The sequence below is a fragment of the Oncorhynchus keta genome, chromosome 24 (assembly GCF_023373465.1).
Source record: "Oncorhynchus keta strain PuntledgeMale-10-30-2019 chromosome 24, Oket_V2, whole genome shotgun sequence".
Lineage (NCBI taxonomy): Eukaryota > Metazoa > Chordata > Actinopteri > Salmoniformes > Salmonidae > Oncorhynchus > Oncorhynchus keta.
The window spans coordinates 22,039,449-22,061,948 of NC_068444.1; the positions used below are offsets into that span (position 1 = coordinate 22,039,449).

The window sequence follows — 22,500 nt, forward strand, 5'->3', positions numbered from 1 at the left end:
CCGCCCGCCCGCCCGTCCGTCCGTCCGTCCGTCCGTCCGTCTGTCTGTCTGTCTGTCTGTCCAAATGGGCAATATAGTCAAACACACATCCCTTTAGGTGGTGCAGGGCTGAGGAAAACTTGAAGAGATGGGACCTGCACACATTACACCACCATATCTTTATTTGACATTAAGTTAGGAACAATGTTTCAATGTGTCTGTCCAATGTCTGTCCACTGTCTGTCTGTCCACCTGAAACCAGAGCCCATCTCACACATTACATTGCAGTTTTGCTATTTCCTACACAAATGTTCCTCTTTAAAATGACTTGAGTTCACATCAGCCAGTCACTGTAAATTGTAAAGGTCACACTACTCCTCTTCTCCTGTTGTTATTCACTAGTGCTGCTGCCATGGACTCTGTCTTCACAACGCACTGGAATGTACTGTAAATACCTTTTATCAGCAGTCCGAGGGGGGGCAGAGAGGGGGGGTGGGCAGAGGGGACAGAAAGGGCGGCAAAGAGGGGGACAGAGTGGGGGACAGAGAAGGGGACAGAGAGGGAGACAGAGGAAGGGACGTAGGGGGGGACAGAGGAAGGGACAGAGGGGGAGAGAGGAAGGGACAGAGGAAGAGACAGAGAGGGCGGCAAAGAGGGGGACAGAGTGGGGACAGTGAGGGAGACAGAGGAAGGGACGTAGGGGGGGACAGAGGAAGGGACAGAGGAAGGGACAGAGGGGGAGAGAGGAAGGGACATAAGAAGGGACAGAGAGGGGGACAGAGGAAGGGACAGAGGGGGAGAGAGGAAGGGACAGACAGGGGGACAGAGGAAGGGACAGAGAAGGGGACAGAGGAAGAGACAGAGGGGGGACAGAGGAAGGGACAGAGAGGGCAGCAGAGAGGGGGACAGAGGAAGGGACAGGGAGGGCAGCAGAGAAGAGGACAGAGGAAGGGACAGAGGAAGGGACAGAGAGGGCAGCAGAGATGGGAACAGAGAGGGCAGCAGAGAGGGGGACAGAGAGGGCGACAGAGAGGGCGACAGAGAGGGCGACAGAGAGGGCAACAGAGAGGGGACAGAATAAGGAACAGAGAGGGGGACAGAATAAGGAACAGAGAGGGGGACAGAGAGGGCAGCAAAGAGGGGGGCAGAGGAAGGGACAGAGAGGGGGACAGAGAGGGGGACAGAGAGGGGGACAGAGGAAGGGACAGAGAGGGGGACAGAGGAAGGGACAGAGAGGGGACAGAAGAAGGAACAGAGAGGGGGACAGAGGAAGGGACAGAGAGGGGACAGAAGAAGGAACAGAGAGGGGGACAGAGAGGGCAGCAAAGAGGGGGGCAGAGGAAGGGACAGAGAGGGGGACAGAGGAAGGGACAGAGAGGGGGGCAGAGAGGGGGACAGAGGAAGGGACAGAGAGGGGGACAGAGGAAGGGACAGAGAGGGGGACCGAGTTGGAACAGAGAGGGGGACAGAGAGGGCAGCAGAGAGGGGGACAGCGGAAGGGACAAAGAGGGGGACAGAGGAAGGGACAGAGAGGGGGACAGAGGAAGGGACAGAGAGGGGGACAGAGAGGGGGACAGAGGAAGGGACAGAGAGTGCAGCAGAGAGGGGGACAGAGGAAGGGACAGGGAGGGCAGCAGAGAGGGGGACAGAGGAAGGGACAGAGGAAGGGACAGAGAGGGCAGCAGAGAGGGGGACAGAGAGGGGGACAGAGAGGGGACAGAAGAAGGAATAGAGAGGGGGCAGAGAGGGGGCAGAGGAAGGGACAGAGAGGGGGGCAGAGGAAGGGACAGAGAGGGGGGCAGAGGAAGGGACAGAGAGGGGGACAGAGAGGGGGCAGAAGAAGGAATAGAGAGGGGGCAGAGAGGGGGGCAGAGGAAGGGACAGAGAGGGGGACAGAGAGGGGGACAGAGGAAGGGACAGAAGAAGGGACAGAGAGGGGGACAGAGGAAGTGACAGAGGAAGGGACAGAGAGGGGGACAGAGAGGGCAGCAGAGAGGGGGACAGAGAGGGCGACAGAGAGGGCGACAGAGAGGGCTCACAGAGAGGGGACAGAATAAGGAACAGAGAAGGGGACAGAATAAGGAACAGAGAGGGGGACAGAGAGGGCAGCAAAGAGGGGGGCAGAGGAAGGGACAGAGAGGGGGACAGAGGAAGGGACAGAGAGGGGGACAGAGAGGACAGAAGAGAGGGGGACAGAGGAAGGGACAGAGAGGGCAGCAGAGAGGGGGACAGAGGAAGGGACAGGGAGGGCAGCAGAGAGGAGGACAGAGGAAGGGACAGAGGAAGGGACAGAGAGGGCAGCAGAGAGGGGAACAGAGAGGGGGACAGAGAGGGAGACAGAGAGGGCAGCAGAGAGGGGGACAGAGAGGGGACAGAAGAAGGAACAGAGAGGGGGACAGAGAGGGGGACAGAGAGGAGGACAGAGGAAGGGACAGAGAGGGGGACAAAGAGGGGGACAGAGAGGGCAGCAGAGAGGGGGACAGAGAGGGCAGCAGAGAGGGCGACAGAGAGGGGGACAGAGAGGGGGCCAGAGGAAGGGACAGAGAGGGGGACAGAGGAAGGGACAGAGAGGGCAGCAGAGAGGGGGACAGAGAGGGCGACAGAGAGGGGACAGAAGAAGGGACAGAGAGGGCGACAGAGAGGGCAGCAGAGAGGGGGACAGAGAGGGGGACAGAGGAAGGGACAGAGAGGGGACAGAGGAAGGGACAGAGAGGGGACAGAAGAAGGAACAGAGAGGGGGACAGAGGAAGGGACAGAGAGGGGGACAGAGGAAGGGACAGAGAGGGGACAGAAGAAGGAACAGAGAGGGGGACAAAGGAAGGACAGAGAGGGGGACAGAGGAAAGGACAGAGAGGGGACAGAGGAAGGGACAGAGAGGGGACAGAAGAAGGAACAGAGAGGGGGACAGAGGAAGGGACAGAGAGGGGGACAGAGGAAGGGACAGAGAGGGGACAGAAGAAGGAACAGAGAGGGGGACAGAGAGGGCAGCAAAGAGGGGGGCAGAGGAAGGGACAGAGAGGGGGACAGAGGAAGGGACAGAGAGGGGGGCAGAGAGGGGGACAGAGGAAGGGACAGAGAGGGGGACAGAGGAAGGACAGAGAGGGGGACCGAGTTGGAACAGAGAGGGCAGCAGAGAGGGGGACAGCGGAAGGGACAAAGAGGGGGACAGAGAGGGGGACAGAGGAAGGGACAGAGAGGGGGACAGAGAGGGGGACAGAGGAAGGGACAGAGAGTGCAGCAGAGAGGGGGACAGAGGAAGGGACAGGGAGGGCAGCAGAGAGGGGGACAGAGGAAGGGACAGAGGAAGGGACAGAGAGGGCAGCAGAGAGGGGGACAGAGAGGGGGACAGAGAGGGGACAGAAGAAGGAATAGAGAGGGGGGCAGAGAGGGGGCAGAGGAAGGGACAGAGAGGGGGGCAGAGGAAGGGACAGAGAGGGGGGCAGAGGAAGGGACAGAGAGGGGGACAGAGAAGGGGACAGAGGAAGGGACAGAAGAAGGGACAGAGAGGGGGACAGAGGAAGGGACAGAGGAAGGGACAGAGAGGGGGACAGAGAGGGGGACAGAGGAAGGGACAGAGAAGGCAGCAGAGAGGGGGACAGAGAGGGGGACAGAGAGGGGGACAGAGGAAGGACAGAGAGGGCAGAGAGGGGGACAGAGGAAGGGACAGAGAAGGCAGCAGAGAGGGGGACAGAGAGGGGGACAGAGAGGGGGACAGAGGAAGGGACAGAGAGGGCAGCAGAGAGGGGGATAGAGGAAGGGACAGAGAGGGGGAAAGAGGAAGGGACAGAGAGGGGGACAGAGGAAGGGACAGAGAGGACAGCAGAGAGGGGGACAGAGAGGGCAGCAGAGAGGGTGACAGAGAGGGGGACAGAGAGGGCAGCAAAGAGGGGGACAGAGAGGGCGACAGAGAGGGCAGCAGAGAGGGGGACAGAGAGGGCAGCAAAGAGGGGGGCAGAGGAAGGGACAGAGAGGGGGACAGAGAGGGCGACAGAGAGGGGGACAGAGAGGGCAGCAAAGAGGGGGACAGAGAGGGCAGCAAAGAGGGGGACAGAGAGGGCAGCAGAGAGGGGGACAGAGAGGGGGACAGAGAGGGCAGCAGAGAGGGGGACAGAGGGCAGCAAAGAGGGGGGCAGAGGAAGGGACAGAGAGGGCGACAGAGAGGGGGACAGAGAGGGCAGCAGAGAGGGGGACAGAGAGGGCAGCAAAGAGGGGGGCAGAGGAAGGGACAGAGAGGGGGACAGAGAGGGTGACAGAGAGGGGGACAGAGAGGGCAGCAAAGAGGGGGACAGAGAGGGCAGCAGAGAGGGGGACAGAGAGGGCAGCAGAGAGGGGGACAGAGAGGGGGACAGGGAGGGCGACAGAGAGGGCAGCAGAGAGGGGGACAGAGGAAGGGACAGAGAGAGCAGCAGAGAGGGGGACAGAGAGGGCGACAGAGAGGGGGACAGAGAGGGCGACAGAGAGGGCAGCAGAGAGGGGGACAGAGAGGGCAGCAGAGAGGGGGACAGAGAGGGCAGCAGAGAGAGAGGGGGACAGAGAGGGCAGCAAAGAGGGGGGCAGAGGAAGGGGACAGAGAGGGGGAGAGAGAGGGCGACAGAGAGGGGGACAGAGAGGGCGACAGAGAGGTCAGCAGAGAGGGGGACAGAGAGGGCGACAGAGAGGGCAGCAGAGAGGGGGACAGATGAAGGGACAGAGAGGGCAGCAGAGAGGGGACAGAGAGGGCAGCAGAGAGGGGGACAGAGAGGGCGACAGAGAGGGGGACAGAGAGGGCAACAGAGAGGGCAGCAGAGAGGGGACAGAGAGGGCAGCAGAGAGGGGGACAGAGAGGGCAGCAGAGAGGGGGACAGAGAGGGCAGCAAAGAGGGGGGCAGAGGAAGGGACAGAGAGGGGGACAGAGAGGGCGACAGAGAGGGGGACAGAGAGGGCGACAGAGAGGGCAGCAGAGAGGGGGACAGAGAGGGCAGCAGAGAGGGGGACAGAGAGGGCAGCAAAGAGGGGGGCAGAGGAAGGACAGAGAGGGGGACAGAGAGGGGGACAGAGAGGGCGACAGAGAGGGCGACAGAGAGGGCAGCAGAGAGGGGGGCAGAGGAAGGGACAGAGAGGGTGACAGAGAGGGCGACAGAGAGGGGGACAGAGAGGGCAGCAGAGAGGGGGACAGAGAGGGGGACAGAGAGGGGGACAGAGGAAGGGACAGAGAGGGCAACAGAGAGGGCGACAGAGAGGGCAGCAGAGAGGGGGACAGAGAGGGGGACAGAGAGGGGGACAGAGGAAGGGACAGAGAGGGCGACAGAGAGGGGGACAGAGAGGGCAGCAGAGAGGGGGACAGAGAGGGGGACAGAGAGGGGGACAGAGGAAGGGACAGAGAGGGCAGCAGAGAGGGGACAGAGAGGGCAGCAGAGAGGGGGACAGAGAGGGCGACAGAGAGGGCAGCAGAGAGGGGGACAGAGAGGGCAGCAGAGAGGGGGACAGAGAGGGCAGCAGAGAGGGGGACAGAGAGGGCAGCAAAGAGGGGGGCAGAGGAAGGGACAGAGAGGGGGACAGAGAGGGCGACAGAGAGGGGGACAGAGAGGGCGACAGAGAGGGCAGCAGAGAGGGGGACAGAGAGGGCAGCAGAGAGGGGGACAGAGAGGGCAGCAAAGAGGGGGGCAGAGGAAGGGACAGAGAGGGGGACAGAGAGGGCGACAGAGAGGGGGACAGAGAGGGCAGCAAAGAGGGGGACAGCGGAAGGGACAAAGAGGGGGACAGAGGAAGGGACAGAGAGGGGGACAGAGGAAGGGACAGAGAGGGGGACAGAGAGGGGGACAGAGGAAGGGACAGAGAGTGCAGCAGAGAGGGTGACAGAGGAAGGGACAGGGAGGGCAGCAGAGAGGGGGACAGAGGAAGGGACAGAGAGGGGGACAGAGGAAGGGACAGAGAGGGGACAGAGGAAGGGACAGAGAGGGGACAGAAGAAGGAACAGAGAGGGGGACAGAGGAAGGGACAGAGAGGGGGACAGAGGAAGGGACAGAGAGGGGACAGAAGAAGGAACAGAGAGGGGGACAGAGAGGGCAGCAAAGAGGGGGGCAGAGGAAGGGACAGAGAGGGGGACAGAGGAAGGGACAGAGAGGGGGCAGAGAGGGGGACAGAGGAAGGGACAGAGAGGGGGACAGAGGAAGGGACAGAGAGGGGGACCGAGTTGGAACAGAGAGGGGGACAGAGAGGGCAGCAGAGAGGGGGACAGCGGAAGGGACAAAGAGGGGGACAGAGGAAGGACAGAGAGGGGACAGAGGAAGGGACAGAGAGGGGGACAGAGAGGGGACAGAGGAAGGACAGAGAGTGCAGCAGAGAGGGGGACAGAGGAAGGACAGGGAGGGCAGCAGAGAGGGGGACAGAGGAAGGACAGAGGAAGGGACAGAGAGGGCAGCAGAGAGGGGGACAGAGAGGGGGACAGAGAGGGACAGAAGAAGGAATAGAGAGGGGGCAGAGAGGGGCAGAGGAAGGACAGAGAGAGGGGGGCAGAGGAAGGACAGAGAGGGGGCAGAGGAAGGGACAGAGAGGGGGACAGAGAGGGGGCAGAAGAAGGAATAGAGAGGGGGGCAGAGAGGGGGGCAGAGGAAGGGACAGAGAGGGGGACAGAGGAAGGGACAGAGAGGGGGACAGAGAAGGGGACAGAGGAAGGGACAGAAGAAGGGACAGAGAGGGGGACAGAGGAAGGGACAGAGGAAGGGACAGAGAGGGGGACAGAGAGGGCAGCAGAGAGGGGGACAGAGGAAGGGACAGAGAAGGCAGCAGAGAGGGGGACAGAGAGGGGGACAGAGAGGGGGACAGAGGAAGGGACAGAGAGGGCAGCAGAGAGGGGGACAGAGGAAGGGACAGAGAAGGCAGCAGAGAGGGGGACAGAGAGGGGGACAGAGAGGGGGACAGAGGAAGGGACAGAGAGGGCAGCAGAGAGGGGGATAGAGGAAGGGACAGAGAGGGGGAAAGAGGAAGGGATAGAGAGGGGGACAGAGGAAGGGACAGAGAGGACAGCAGAGAGGGGGACAGAGAGGGCAGCAGAGAGGGTGACAGAGAGGGGGACAGAGAGGGGGACAGAGAGGGCAGCAGAGAGGGGGACAGAGAGGGCAGCAAAGAGGGGGCAGAGGAAGGGACAGAGAGGGCGACACAGAGAGGGGGACAGAGAGGGCAGCAGAGAGGGGGACAGAGAGGGGGACAGAGAGGGCAGCAAAGAGGGGGGCAGAGGAAGGGACAGAGAGGGGGACAGAGAGGGTGACAGAGAGGGGGACAGAGAGGGCAGCAAAGAGGGGGACAGAGAGGGCAGCAAAGAGGGGGACAGAGAGGGCAGCAGAGAGGGGGACAGAGAGGGCAGCAGAGAGGGGGACAGAGAGGGGGACAGAGAGGGGGACAGAGAGGGCGACAGAGAGGGCAGCAGAGAGGGGGACAGAGGAAGGGACAGAGAGAGCAGCAGAGAGGGGGACAGAGAGGGCGACAGAGAGGGGGACAGAGAGGGGGACAGAGAGGGCAGCAGAGAGGGGGACAGAGAGGGCAGCAGAGAGGGGGACAGAGAGGGCAGCAGAGAGGGGGACAGAGAGGGCAGCAGAGAGGGGGACAGAGAGGGCAGCAAAGAGAGGGGGCAGAGGAAGGGACAGAGAGGGGGACAGAGAGGGCGACAGAGAGGGCGACAGAGAGGTCAGCAGAGAGGGGGACAGAGAGGGCGACAGAGAGGGCAGCAGAGAGGGGGACAGAGGAAGGGACAGAGAGGGCAGCAGAGAGGGGACAGAGGGCAGCAGAGAGGGGGACAGAGAGGCGACAGAGAGGGGGACAGAGAGGGCGACAGAGAGGGCAGCAGAGAGGGGGACAGAGAGGGCAGCAGAGAGGGGCACAGAGAGGGCAGCAGAGAGGGGGACAGAGAGGGCAGCAAAGAGGGGGCAGAGGAAGGACAGAGAGGGGGACAGAGAGGGCGACAGAGAGGGGGACAGAGAGGGCGACAGAGAGAGGGCAGCAGAGAGGGTGACAGAGAGGGCAGCAGAGAGGGGGACAGAGAGGCAGCAAAGAGGGGGCAGAGGAAGGGACAGAGAGGGGGACAGAGAGGGGGACAGAGAGGGCGACAGAGAGGGCGACAGAGAGGGCAGCAGAGAGGGGGACAGAGAGGGGGACAGAGAGGGGGACAGAGAGGGGGACAGAGAGGGCAGCAGAGAGGGGGACAGAGAGGGGGACAGAGAGGGCGACAGAGAGGGGGACAGAGAGGGGGACAGAGAGGGCAGCAGAGAGGGGGACAGAGAGGGGGACAGAGAGGGGGACAGAGAGGGCAGCAGAGAGGGGACAGAGGGCGACAGAGAGGGCAGCAGAGGGGGACAGAGAGGGGGACAGAGAGGGGGACAGAGGAAGGGACAGAGAGGGCAGCAGAGAGGGCGACAGAGAGGGGGACAGAGAGGGCAGCAGACAGGGGGACAGAGAGGGGGACAGAGAGGGGGACAGAGGAAGGACAGAGAGGGCAGCAGAGAGGGGGACAGAGAGGCAGCAGAGAGGGGGACAGAGAGGGCGACAGAGAGGGCAGCAGAGAGGGGGACAGAGAGGGCGACAGAGAGGGCAGCAGAGGGGGACAGAGGAAGGACAGAGAGGGCAGCAGAGAGGGGACAGAGAGGGCAGCAGAGAGGGGGACAGAGAGGGCGACAGAGAGGGGGACAGAGAGGGCGACAGAGAGGGCAGCAGAGAGGGGGACAGAGAGTGCAGCAGAGAGGGGACAGAGAGGGCAGAGAGGGGGACAGAGAGGGCAGCAAAGAGGGGGCAGAGGAAGGGACAGAGAGGGGGACAGAGAGACAGAGAGGGGGACAGAGAGGGAGGGGACAGAGAGGGCAGCAGAGAGGGGGACAGAGAGGGCAGCAGAGAGGGGGACAGAGAGGGCAGCAAAGAGGGGGGCAGAGGAAGGGACAGAGAGGGGGACAGAGAGGGGGACAGAGAGGGCGACAGAGAGGGCGACAGAGAGGGCGACAGAGAGGGTAACAGAGAGGGGGACAGAGAGGGGGACAGAGAGGGGGACAGAGAGGGGGACAGAGACGGCGACAGAGAGGGCAGCAGAGAGGGGGACAGAGAGGGTGACAGAGAGGGCGACAGAGAGGGGGACAGAGAGGGGGACAGAGAGGGCAGCAGAGAGGGGGACAGAGAGGGGGACAGAGAGGGGGACAGAGAGGGCAGCAGAGGGGACAGAGAGGGCTTACAGAGAGGGCAGCAGAGAGGGGGACAGAGAGGGGGACAGAGAGGGGGACAGAGGAAGGGACAGAGAGGGCGACAGAGAGGGCGACAGAGAGGGGGACAGAGAGGGCAGCAGAGAGGGGGACAGAGAGGGGGACAGAGGAAGGGACAGAGAGGGCAGCAGAGAGGGGACAGAGAGGGCAGCAGAGAGGGGGACAGAGAGGCGACAGAGAGGGCAGCAGAGAGGGGGACAGAGAGGGGCAGAGAGGGGGACAGAGAGTGCAGCAGAGAGGGGGACAGAGAGGGCAGCAGAGAGGGGGACAGAGAGGGCAGCAAAAGAGGGGGCAGAGGAAGGACAGAGAGGGGGACAGAGAGGGCGACAGAGAGGGGGACAGAGAGGGCGACAGAGAGGGCAGCAGAGAGGGGGACAGAGAGGGCAGCAGAGAGGGGGACAGAGAGGGCAGCAAAGAGGGGGGCAGAGGAAGGGACAGAGAGGGGGACAGAGAGGGCGACAGAGAGGGGGACAGAGAGGGCAGCAAAGAGGGGGACAGAGAGGGCAGCAGAGAGGGGGACAGAGAGGGGGACAGAGAGGGCGACAGAGAGGGCAGCAGAGAGGGGGACAGAGGAAGGGACAGAGAGGGCAGCAGAGAGGGGACAGAGAGGGCAGCAGAGAGGGGGACAGAGAGGGCGACAGAGAGGGGGACAGAGAGGGCGACAGAGATGGGACAGAGAGGGCAGCAGAGAGGGGGACAGAGAGGGCAGCAGAGAGGGGGACAGAGGAAGGGACAGAGAGGGCAGGAGAGCGGGGGGACAGAGAGGGGGACAGAGGAAGGGACAGAGAGGGCAGCAGAGAGGGTGACAGAGAGGGCAGCAGAGAGGGTGACAGAGAGGGCAGCAGAGAGGGGGACAGAGAGGGCAGCAGAGAGGGGGACAGAGAGGGCAGCAGAGAGGGTGACAGAGAGGGTAGCAGAGAGGGTGACAGAGAGGGTAGCAGAGAGGGGGACAGAGAGGGCAGCAGAGAGGGGGACAGAGAGGGCAGCAGAGAGGGGGACAGAGAGGGGGACAGAGAGGGCAGCAGAGAGGGGGACAGAGAGGGGGACAGAGGAAAGGACAGAGAGGGCAGCAGAGAGGGGGACAGAGGAAAGGACAGAGAGGGGGAAAGAGGAAGGGACCGAGAGGGGGACAGAGAGGGGACAAAGAGGGCAGCAGAGAGGGCAGCAGAGAGGGGGACAGAGAGGGGGACAGAGGAAGGGACAGAGAGGGCAGCAGAGAGGGGGACAGAGAGGGGGACAGAGGAAAGGACAGAGAGGGGGAAAGAGGAAGGACCGAGAGGGGGACAGAGAGGGGACAAAGAGGGCAGCAGAGAGGGCAGCAGAGAGGGGGACAGAGAGGGGGACAGAGGAAGGGACAGAGAGGGCAGCAGAGAGGGGGACAGAGAGCGGGACAGAGGAAAGGACAGAGAGGGGGAAAGAGGAAGGGACCGAGAGGGGGACAGAGAGGGGGACAGAGAGGGGACAAAGAGGGCAGCAGAGAGGGCAGCAGAGAGGGGGGACAGAGAGGGCGACAGAGAGGGGGACAGAGAGGGCAGCAGAGAGGGGGACAGAGAGGGCAGCAGAGAGGGGGACAGAGAGGGCAGCAGAGAGGGGGACAGAGAGGGCAGCAGAGATGGGGACAAAGAGGGCAGCAGAGAGGGGGACAGAGAGGGCAGCAGAGAGGGCAGCAGAGAGGACATCAGAGAGGGGGACAGAGAGGGGGACAGAGAGGGGACAAAGAGGGCAGCAGAGAGGGCAGCAGAGAGGGGGACAGAGAGGGCGACAGAGGAAGGGACAGAGAGGGCAGCAGAGAGGGGGACAGAGAGGGCGACAGAGAGGGCAGCAGAGAGGGGGACAGAGAGGGGGACAGAGAGGGGACAAAGAGGGCAGCAGAGAGGGGGACAGAGAGGGGGACAGAGAGGGCAGTAGAGAGGGGGACAGAGAGGGCAGCAGAGAGGGGGACAGAGAGGGCAGCAGAGAGGGCAGCAGAGATGGGGACAAAGAGGGCAGCAGAGAGGGCAGCAGAGATGGGGTCAAAGAGGGCAGCAGAGAGGGCAGCAGAGGGCAGCAGAGAGGCCAGCAGAGAGGGCAGCAGAGAGGGCAGCAGAGAGAGGGGATGGGGTGTTTAATTAATAAAGAGTAAGGAGGAATGTTTAACACGTGCTAATGTTATATTAGAGTGCGGTGGTGTATTGAAGCTGTGTTTCCAAAGTATGTGTCTGCACAGTGGCGATCCATCCATACACCTGTTAGTGGTTAGCTTTTACTACTGACATCACTATCACTTTAAACTCCTATCCTGTTCTTCACAATTTGACCTATGAAGATTTTCTGATATAACTGTGGCTGCAGTGGCTACAAAAACAGTTGGCTAAAACTAAATCTAGGCCGTGTTCTTTGGGGCATGTCATGTAAAATGTTTAACCACGAAAAATGTTTAACCACGAAAATGAGTTTTTCATTGGACAATTCCAGGTAGTCCCTCTCTGTTTCAGTCTGTTTTCTTTCATATGCTACCTAATGAAATTAACCCAGCCCTGCATTAATTATTGGGTTGTGCCAGACAGTGCACCCTCAACTACTCAGAGTTGAGCAAATAATAAATACATTGAGACAGACTGAAGAGTTAACAGACAGAGATTCCAGTAAGGAACTGCTCTGACTGAACACTACTGGGCAGAAATCTGGCATCTGCAACCCAGACCCTTTGTTGTTCTAGAATCTAGAGGAGTCTGTTCAGACAGAGGGGCCTGTAGACCTGTAAAGATTGATGACGGAGGGAGAGAGAGGGAGAAAAAGAGAGAGGAAAAGAGAGAGAGCGTTATAGAGGAAGAGAATATGAGGAAAGAAAGGGGAAGAGATGGAGGGATAGAGGGGGGAGAAAGACAAGGGGAAGAGATGGAGGGTTAGAGGGGGAGAAAGACAAGGGGAGAGAGGAAAAGAGAGAGAGCGTTATAGAGGAAGAGAATATGAGGAAAGAAAGGGGAAGAGATGGAGGGATAGAGGGGGGAGAAAGACAAGGGGAGAGAGGAAAAGAGAGAGAGCGTTATAGAGGAAGAGAATATGAGGAAAGAAAGGGGAAGAGATGGAGGGTTAGAGGGGGAGAAAGACAAGGAGAGAAAAGGAGAGAGAAAAACAGAAAAAGAGAGAGAAGAGAGGGAAAATGTGTAGAGTGAAAAATACCTGACCTATAAGAGGGAGAGGAATAGAAAGAGAGATAGAGAGGGAGAGAGATAGAAAGAGAGAGAGGGATAGATAGAGAGGGGGAGAGAGAGAGGGAGAGGGAATGGAGAGGGAGAGAAAGGGAGAGAGAGAGAGAGAGGGGGAGAGAGAGAGGGAGAGAGATAGATCGAGAGAGGGAGAGGGATAGATAGAGAGAGGGAGAGAGAGGGAGAGAGAGAGATAGAGAGAGAGAGAGGGAGAGAGAGAGAGAGAGAGAGAGAGAGAGAGAGAGAGGGAGAGAGAGAGGGAGAGAGATAGAAAGAGAGAGAGGGATAGATAGAGAGAGAGAGAGAGGTAGAAAGGGGGAATGGAGAGGGAGAGAAAGGGAGAGATAGAGAGATAGATAGAGGGAGAGAGAGTGAGAGAGAGAAAGGGAGAGAAAGGGAGAGAGAGCGAGGGAGAGGGATGGATAGAGGGAGGGAGGGAGAGGGATAGAGAGGGAGGGAGAGGGATATATAGAGGGAGAGAGATGGAGAGGGATAGTTAGAGGGAGAGAGAGTGAGAGGGATAGATAGAGGGAGAGAGAGTGAGAGGGATAGATAGAGGGAGAGATAGAGATAGGGAGAGGGATAGATAGAGGGAGAGAGAGTGAGAGGGATAGATAGAGGGAGAGATAGAGATAGGGAGAGGGATAGATAGAGGGAGAAATAGAGATAGGGAGAGGGATAGATAGAGGGAGAGATAGAGATAGGGAGAGGGAGAGATAGAGGGAGAGATAGAGATAGGGAGAGGGAGAGATAGAGGGAGAGATAGAGATAGGGAGAGGGATAGATAGAGGGAGAAATAGAGATAGGGAGAGGGATAGATAGAGGGAGAGATAGAGATAGGGAGAGGGAGAGATAGAGGGAGAGATAGAGATAGGGAGAGGGAGAGATAGAGGGAGAGATAGAGATAGGGAGAGGGATAGATAGAGGGAGAGAGAGTGAGAGGGATAGATAGAGGGAGAGATAGGGAGAGGGATAGATAGAGTGAGAGGGATAGATAGAGGGAGAGAGAGTGAGAGGGATAGATAGAGGGAGAGAGAGTGAGAGGGATAGATAGAGGGAAGGGATAGATAGAGGGAGAGAGAGGGAATGAGAAATAAGGATAGAAGGAGGGCAGAGTCTCTGGGTCTTTAGCTCTGTGGGCTAACTGTATTTTGAACGAGAGTGCTATATAGAGTGAGAGCTAGAGGGAGAGGGAGAGAGAAAATGAGAGGGAAAGAGGTAGGTCTTTGCTTCTGAGGGTTAACTGTATTTTGACTCCTCTCCTAATCCCATGGCGTTTATTTGCCTTCCCCGGGGCCACCTGACCACAGAACAGGTACAGATGTATAGACCTATTTCACTCCCTGGGATATTTTTAAACTCATTTTCCACATATTTGACATTTTTTATCCTCTCTCTCTCAATAGTGTTTTTTTAAAGCCAAACTCTAAAATTAGACGTCTTATATATGTACAGGACTACCCCTTTAGAACCCATCCACAGAGATGATATTGTGCAAGTTGGGTCTTTTCCTGGTTGTTTTAAACATCAACATCGCCGTCTCCTTTGAGACCTAAGCACAAATTGACTGAACTGACTGTACCAATTCGGATGTGTCTCGAATGGCCCCCTATTCCCTATTTAGTGCACTACATTTGACCAGAGACCTATGTGAATAGGGTGCCATTTGGAATGCACATTGGAATGTCTCGGCTAGTGCCAGTAGCGATGGCCGGGCTGGCAGAGATGTGAGCCATCAATAGCATGCTTAACATAGTTGCTGCTATTAGACCATGGGCCGTGGTGCTGTAATGAAATATAGGAGTGCAGCATGGATTAACTTAACATCTGCCTTCTGGAACCCCTGGAAAAAGAGACTGAAGAGAGGAACAGCATGGATGAACTTAACATCTGCCTTCTGGAACCCCTGGACAAAGAGACTGAAGAGAGGAACAGCATGGATGAACTGAACCTCTGCCTTCTGGAACCACTGGACAAAGAGACTGAAGAGAGGAACAGCATGGATGAACTTAACATCTGCCTTCTGGAAACCCTGGACAAAGAGACTGAAGAAAGGAACAGCATGGATGAACTTAACATCTGCCTTCTGGAAACCCTGGACAAAGAGACTGAAGAGAGGAACAGCATGGATGAACTTAACATCTGCCTTCTGGAACCCCTGGACAAAGAGACTGAAGAGAGGAACAGCATGGATGAACTTAACATCTGCCTTCTGGAAACCCTGGACAAAGAGACTGAAGAGAGGAACAGCATGGATGAACTTAACATCTGCCTTCTGGAACCCCTGGACAAAGAGACTGAAGAGAGGAACAGCATGGATGAACTTAACCTCTGCCTTCTGGAACCCCTGGACAAAGAGACTGAAGAGAGGAACAGCATGGATGAACTTAACCTCTGCCTTCTGGAACCCCTGGACAAAGAGACGGAAGTAGGAACAGCATGGATGAACTTAACATCTGCCTTCTGGAACCCCTGGACAAAGAGATTGAAGAGAGGAACCGCATGGATGAACTTAACCCTCTGCCTTCTTGAACCCCTGGACAAAGAGACTGAAGAGAGGAACATCATGGATGAACTTAACATCTGCCTTCTGGAACCCCTGGACAAAGAGACTGAAGAGAGGAACATCATGGATGAACTTAACCTCTGCCTTCTGGAACCCCTGGACAAAGAGACTGAAGAGAGGAACATCATGGATGAACTGAACCTCTGCCTTCTGGAACCCCTGGACAAAGAGACTGAAAAGAGGAACAGCATGGATGAACTGAACCTCTGCCTTCTGGAACCCCTGGACAAAGAGATTGAAGAGAGGAACAGCATGGATGAACTTAACCTCTGCCTTCTGGAACCCCTGGACAAAGAGACTGAAGAGAGGAACAGCATGGATGAACTGAACTTCTGCCTTCTGGAACCCCTGGTCAAAGAGACTGAAGAGAGGAACAGCATGGATGAACTTAACCTCTGCCTTCTGGAACCCCTGGACAAAGAGACTGAAGAGAGGAACATCATGGATGAACTTAAAATCTCCCTTCTGGAACCCCTAGACAAAGAGACTCAAGAAAGGAACAGCATGGATGAACTTAACCTCTGCCTTCTGGAACCCCTGGACAAAGAGACTGAAGAGAGGAACAGCATGGATGAACTTAACCTCTGCCTTCTGGAACCCCTGGACAAAGAGACTGAAGAGAGGAACAGCATGGATGAACTTAACATCTGCCTTCTGGAACCCCTGGACAAAGAGACTGAAGAGAGGAACAGCATGGATGAACTTAACATCTGCCTTCTGGAACCCCTGGACAAAGAGACTGAAGAGAGGAACAGCATGGATGAACTTAACCTCTGCCTTCTGGAACCCCTGGACAAAGAGACTGAAGAGAGGACAGCATGGATGAACTTAAAATCTCCCTTCTGGAACCCCTAGACAAAGAGACTGAAGAAAGGAACAGCATGGATGAACTGAACCTCTGCCTTCTGGAACCCCTGGTCAAAGAGACTGAAGAGAGGAACAGCATGGATGAACTTAACCTCTGCCTTCTGGAACCCCTGGACAAAGAGACTGAAGAGAGGAACAGCATGGATGAACTTAACCTCTGCCTTCTGCAACCCCTGGACAAAGAGACTGAAGAGAGGAACAGCATGGATGAACTTAACCTCTGCCTTCTGGAACCCCTGGACAAAGAGACTGAAGAGAGGAACAGCATGGATGAACTGAACCTCTGCCTTCTGGAACCCCTGGTCAAAGAGACTGAAGAGAGGAACAGCATGGATGAACTTAACCTCTGCCTTCTGGAACCCCTGGACAAAGAGACTGAAGAGAGGAACAGCATGGATGAACTTAACCTCTGCCTTCTGCAACCCCTGGACAAAGAGACTGAAGAGAGGAACAGCATGGATGAACTTAACATCTGCCTTCTGGAACCCCTGGACAAAGAGACTGAAGAGAGGAACAGCATGGATGAACTTAACATCTGCCTTCTGGAACCCCTGGACAAAGAGACTGAAGAGAGGAACATCATGGATGAACTTAAAATCTCCCTTCTGGAACCCCTAGACAAAGAGACTGAAGAAAGGAACAGCTTGGATGAACTTAACATCTGCCTTCTGGAACCCCTGGACAAAGAGACTGAAGAGAGGAACAGCATGGATGGACTTAACATCTGCCTTCTGGAACCCCTGGACAAAGAGACTGAAGAGAGGAACAGCATGGATGAACTTAAAAATCTCCCTTCTGGAACCCCTAGACAAAGAGACTGAAGAAAGGAACAGCATGGATGGACTTAACCTCTGCCTTCTGGAACCCCTAGACAAAGAGACTGAAGAGAGGAACAGCATGGATTAACTTAAAATCTCCCTTCTGGAACCCCTAGACAAAGAGACTGAAGAAAGGAACAGCATGGATGGACTTAACCTCTGCCTTCTGGAACCCCTAGACAAAGAGACTGAAGAGAGGAACAGCATGGATTAACTTAAAATCTCCCTTCTGGAACCCCTGGACAAAGAGACTGAACAGAGGAACAGCATGGATGAACTTAACCTCTGCCTTCTGGAACCCCTGGACAAAGAGACTGAAGAGAGGAACATCATGGATGAACTTAACCTCTGCCTTCTGGAACCCCTGGACAAAGAGATTGAAGAGAGGAACAGCATGGATGAACTTAACCTCTGCCTTCTGGAACCCCTGGACAAAGAGACTGAAGAGAGGAACAGCATGGATGAACTTAACATCTGCCTTCTGGAACCCCTGGACAAAGAGACTGAAGAGAGGAACAGCATGGATGAACTTAACCTCTGCCTTCTGGAACCCCTGGACAAAGAGACTGAAGAAAGGAACAGCATGGATGAACTTAACCTCTGCCTTCTGGAACCCCTGGACAAAGAGACTGAAGAGAGGAACAGCATGGATGAACTTAACATCTGCCTTCTGGAACCCCTGGACAAAGAGACTGAAGAGAGGAACAGCATGGATGAACTTAACCTCTGCCTTCTGGAACCCCTGGACAAAGAGACTGAAGAGAGGAACAGCATGGATGAACTTAACCTCTGCCTTCTGGAACCCCTGGACAAAGAGACTGAAGAGAGGAACAGAAAAAAATAGAAGGGGCTAGTAATCTTACAGTAGCCCTGCTGCCAATCCTGGACTGCATCCCAAATTACATCATATTATCTGTGTTGTGCACTTCTTATGGGCCCTGGTCAAAATTGAATATAATGCCATTTGTGACGTAGTCGTTATTATGGGGGAATAGCACCAACACAGAGAGGGGAAGGGGATTCGGGGAATGTGCCCCCTCTGGAATGCAGTCTAGTACAGGTGTTTTCTGTGTCCTTTATTGCCACTTTAACGAGGGGTTCATTCAGTGAGGGCTCTGAGCTCCAGCCACGATGAAGAATGGGCCTTTTCTTCTCATCCCCTTATCTGTTTATGTGTGGCTTGGTACCCCTTTAGTTGGCCAGCCGGCGGGCTCACGGGATGGGCTGCCTTCTCCCTTTCAGCCTGGCTTTCAGGGGCTGCTCCAGCTCAAACAAGGTCACCCTGAATGGGATGTGTATGTGTGTTATTCCTCCTCCTAGCAGAAGAAAAATCTAATCAAAGTTTATTGTTCGAGGTACACAGTTTAGAAGATGTTAGAGCGGGTGCAGCGAAATGCTTATGTTACTAGCTCGTAACAATGCAGTAAAATATCAAACAAGTAAACACGCACAAAAAGAAAGAAATCAAGAGTATGTAACAGTCCCTTATGTCTCTCTGGAAGGAGATGCTCGCCCTGAGCGCATCTACTTTATTGTCCAGGAACTGAATGTTGATGGTTTGCTCGCTGCCTGAGTCTTCTGTTCCCTCGTCTCCGGCATCAACCTTTTGGTGTAGCACCCGGGATGAATGGGCCTGCCTCTGAAAGTTCGAAACAAAGGATCCACAAAAATGTGTCAGACCCCCAGTACTCCTGCTCCAATCAATCCACCAATTCAGAGAGAGGTGATGGTGGATATAGGGAGGGGGGATGAGGGTAGAGTAGGGTGTGTGTGTGTGTGTGTGTGTGTGTGTGTGTGTGTGTGTGTGTGTGTGTGTGTGTGTGTGTGTGTGTGTGTGTGTGTGTGTGTGTGTGTGTGTGTGTGTGTTATTCTTAATCCCGTGATAGATCCACTACTCTCAAGAGACAGACAGCTTTCTTCTCATTTCCAATGATAACATTGTCCACTCTGCAGCCAATTGAAGAAGCATTTTTGTTGCAATGGAATAAGTTTCCATGTTTGAAGAATAACCTTTTCTCCTTACAAAATCAGTACAGACCTCTTCTAGGGAGTTTTTCACTTGTTATAAGCAAGTACATAAACACAGACTCTGTGAAAGGCAGTGAAAGGCATGTGGCTCCTAACATTACAATTCTACAAGAACTAAAACCATTATAAAACCATTAAAACCATAATGCTAATAAAACCATGCTAACGGTCTCTGGAGAACTTTGTTCATCATGCTCATTTGACAAAAACAAATCACCATCCATCCATTCCCCATCTGTGCAAGTCCATTTAGCTCAAACAACAACACTTCTTTATACAGTATGAATCAGGACTGAAACATTTCATGTCTCATTTCAAGCACTTTGAACAGTGAGGCTGGAGACCTGAAGGGGAGTATTGACGGGGAAAGGAATGAATTTTCCTCTGTCTGTAAACGATGCTGCCAGGTTAGTCTGGTCTAAATCTGCTGTATTAGGTATCACCCATCCCCTGGACAGAGAGCACACCTACAGCCCCTAGATGGGACTAAGATAAGTAGAGAGCTAACAGTATGCTCATTCATGTGTGAGACATGATGTATCTATTTAGAACAGTGTCAACCACAGAATTAAATAGAACACTAGAATTGTGACTACAGGTCAGCCATCTTGGTCAGGGAAATCTTTCATTCTTTCACCTCTCCCTTATGTTCATAGATGTGAGTGAGTGCTCCAGTAACCCATGCCAGAACGGAGGGACCTGTGTAGAGGGAGTCAACCAATACAAGTGCACCTGTCCACAGAGCTGGAGTGGATCCAGCTGTCAGCACCAGACACAGACAGGTCAGTGGTACCAGACTTCATACACCTAAGACCCTACCATAGGACATAGAACCTAGAGACAATTGCATGACATTGCCATTTGTTGCTATCTCACATATGATGTTCTGTTGTACATACTGTATTTGTGGATATCTGTGCATTGTTGTATGTGTTGTGTTATGTCTGTGTATGTGTTGTCAAGTCCTTGATACGTGTATGTCCTTGTCTTTGTTGTTTGTCCATGTATTGTCATGTACGTCTGCATGGTTGGGTTGTGGTTGTGCTGTGGTTGTATTTGTGCCTGTGCTTTTTGTGCGTGGTTGTGGTTGCGTCGTCCAGTGGTGCACAGGCCCTCTCCGGGCCGCCGGGCGAAGTTTAAGCTCCTCCCTCTCCCTCTGTCGCGTTCAGCGCCACCTGAGTGGAGCGTCATGAACGACCCTGCGTTTAGCCGACGACCCCGCTGTGCCAAGGTGGACAGAGCCCAACACTGCAGCTGTGACGCTGGCTTTCACATGAGTGGCACCTCGGACAACAGCATCTGCCAGGGTGAGACAGTCAGACAGTGATCTAGCTTGGTTAGTTTGGTTATGTTAGCCTAGTTAGTTTGGTTCAATCTGGTTTAATCAGGGTATGCCAAAGTGGACAGAGCCCAACGCTGTGATGCTGTGTTTCATATGAATGGTACCTCGGACAACTCCATCTGCCAGGGAAAGACTGGCCTTTTCCAGAAACAACCCCTAGCATCTAGCCCCTACCCACTAACTAGTTAGGATCTGAGAGGATTGGATAGTTATAAGCAATATGGTGGCGATATCTCCACCTTCCTATTTGAAGATAGCAAATACTGTTTGAACCCAGGTCTGCTGCTTGACATGGCTGCAATGTCCATAGTTTATGTGTCTAGACCCTGGAGCACCCATTTCCATCTCTTGTGCTGTTGCAGAGATGTCATGTTATTGGCCCCTAACTCTTAATTAGGCATTAAACAACTCTATCCTTACCCCATCCCAGACAGCCAGACAGATGAGAGATTGGACAGAGGGCCTCTTGCCCTTCAGCTCAAATCCTTCTACCTACTGTATCCCTCCCTATCCTTCCACCTATTCCTCTCTTTCTATCCTTCTATCCTGTATTCCTGTCTCAATCCTTGTAAATGTATGACTCTAGGGAAGGGATCATCAACTACATTCAGCCTCGGGCCATTTTTTTCATGAGGGGATGGTCAGGGGGCTGGAACATAATTACAAGTCATTTGTAGACTGATATATAATATTTGACTAAAACAATAATTTCAGACCTTGCTTGCATTTTTTACAATCACGTATCTCTATTATGTATGGGAATACTTGGGAACAGAAATCCAAAATTAAAATCACTTTGAGCTGATTTTCTGGTGTTTTACAGTATTTTATGTCCAACCATGAAAATAAATAAATGTTGTTGTTTTTTGCTCAGAAAACTTCAGGGGTTAAATAAAACCACTCTCCCCCCTCGTCTCTCTCTCCTCCCAGATGTGAACGAGTGTGAGGTGTACCGGCTGGACCAGGGAGGCAAGCTGTGTGTGTATGAGTGTGTCAACGTCCCAGGCTCATACCAATGCTCCTGTCCCAGAGGCTACAAGCTGCTGCCTGATGGAAGGAGCTGTGAGGGTGAGTGACAGGAGGGTAGGAGAGTGGGAGGATAGGATGGAGGGGATAGAGGGATGGAGGGGGGAAGGGTGGGTAGGAGGGGATGGAGGGGATAGAGGGATGGAGGGGGGAAGGGTGGGTAGGAGGGGATAGAGTGATGGAGGGGGAAGTGTGGGTAGGAGGGGATGGAGGGGATAGAGGGATGGAGGGGGGAAGGGTGGGTAGGAGGGGATGGAGGGGGAAGGGTGGGTAGGAGGGGATTTAAAAAAAAAAAAATTATTTCACCTTTATTTAACCAGGTAGGCTAGTTGAGAACAAGTTCTCATTTGCAACTGCGACCTGGCCAAGATAAAGCATAGCAGTGTGAACAGACAACACAGCGTTACACATGGAGTAAACAATTAGCAAGTCAATAACACAGTAGAAAAAAATGGGCAGTCTATATACAATGTGTGCAAAAGGCATGAGGAGGTAGGCGAATAATACAATTTTGCAGATTAACACTGGAGTGATAAATGATCAGATGGGCATGTACAGGTAGAGATATTGGTGTGCAAAAGAGCAGAAAAGTAAATAAATAAAAACAGTATAAAAACAGTATGGGAATGAGGTAGGTGAAAAAGGGTGAGCTATTTACCTATAGACTATGTACAGCTGCAGCGATCGGGGGAAGGGTGGGTAGGAGGGGGTGAGGGGGATGGAGTGGATGGAGGGGGAATGGTGGGTAGGAGGGGATCAGGGGAAGGGAGGGTAGGAGGGGATAGAGGGATGGAGGGGGGAAGGGTGGGTAGGAGGGGATGGAGGGGATAGAGGGATGGAGGGGGGAAGGGTGGGTAGGAGGGGATGGAGTGGATGGAGGGGGAAGGGTGGGTAGGAGGGGATGGAGGGGATAGAGGAATGGAGGGGGGAAGGGTGGGTAGGAGGGGATGGAGGGATAGAGGGGGAAGGGTGGGTAGGAGGGGATAGAGTAGATGGAGGGGATAGAGGGATGGAGGGGGGAAGGGGGGGTAGGAGGGGATAGAGGGATGGAGGGGATAGAGGGGGAAGGGTGGGTAGGAGGGGATAGAGGGAAGGGAGGGAAGGGAGGGTAGGAGGGGATGGAGGGGGAAGGGGGGATAGGAGGGGATGAAGGGGGAAGGGTGGGTAGGAGGGGATAGAGGGATGGAGGGGGGAAGGGCTGTCTTGCTGCTTTTTGTTCTATGTTGCTCTGTCTGTATGCTACATCTTGCTTGTCCTATATTGCTCTGTCTGTATGCTATGTCTTGCTTGTCCTATGTTGCTATGTTTTGCTTGTTCTATGTTGCTATTGTCTATAATTGTTTTTAATAACCTGCCCAGGGACTGCGGTTGAAAATTAGCCGGCTGGCTAAAACCGGCACTTTTACTGAAACGTTGATTAATGTGCACTGTCCCTGTAAACATTTTTTTTTAAATAAATAAAAGCGAG

At 55.0% G+C, this 22,500-nt stretch overlaps 1 protein-coding gene across 2 annotated transcripts in view; it reads left to right on the forward strand.

The window, feature by feature from the left end:
- The window catches only part of LOC118357701 (fibulin-7), a 103,336-nt gene that overhangs the window by 45,115 nt on the left and 35,721 nt on the right, over window positions 1-22,500 (forward strand). Inside the window, exons 4-6 of one of the 2 annotated variants that reach the window (XM_052477969.1) lie at window positions 19,321-19,446; window positions 19,765-19,971; window positions 20,937-21,074. In XM_052477969.1, the coding sequence (XP_052333929.1) occupies window positions 19,321-19,446; window positions 19,765-19,971; window positions 20,937-21,074 (471 nt within the window). The remainder of the gene's footprint in view (window positions 1-19,320; window positions 19,447-19,764; window positions 19,972-20,936; window positions 21,075-22,500) is intronic. The other variant, XM_052477970.1, reaches the window with a different exon arrangement.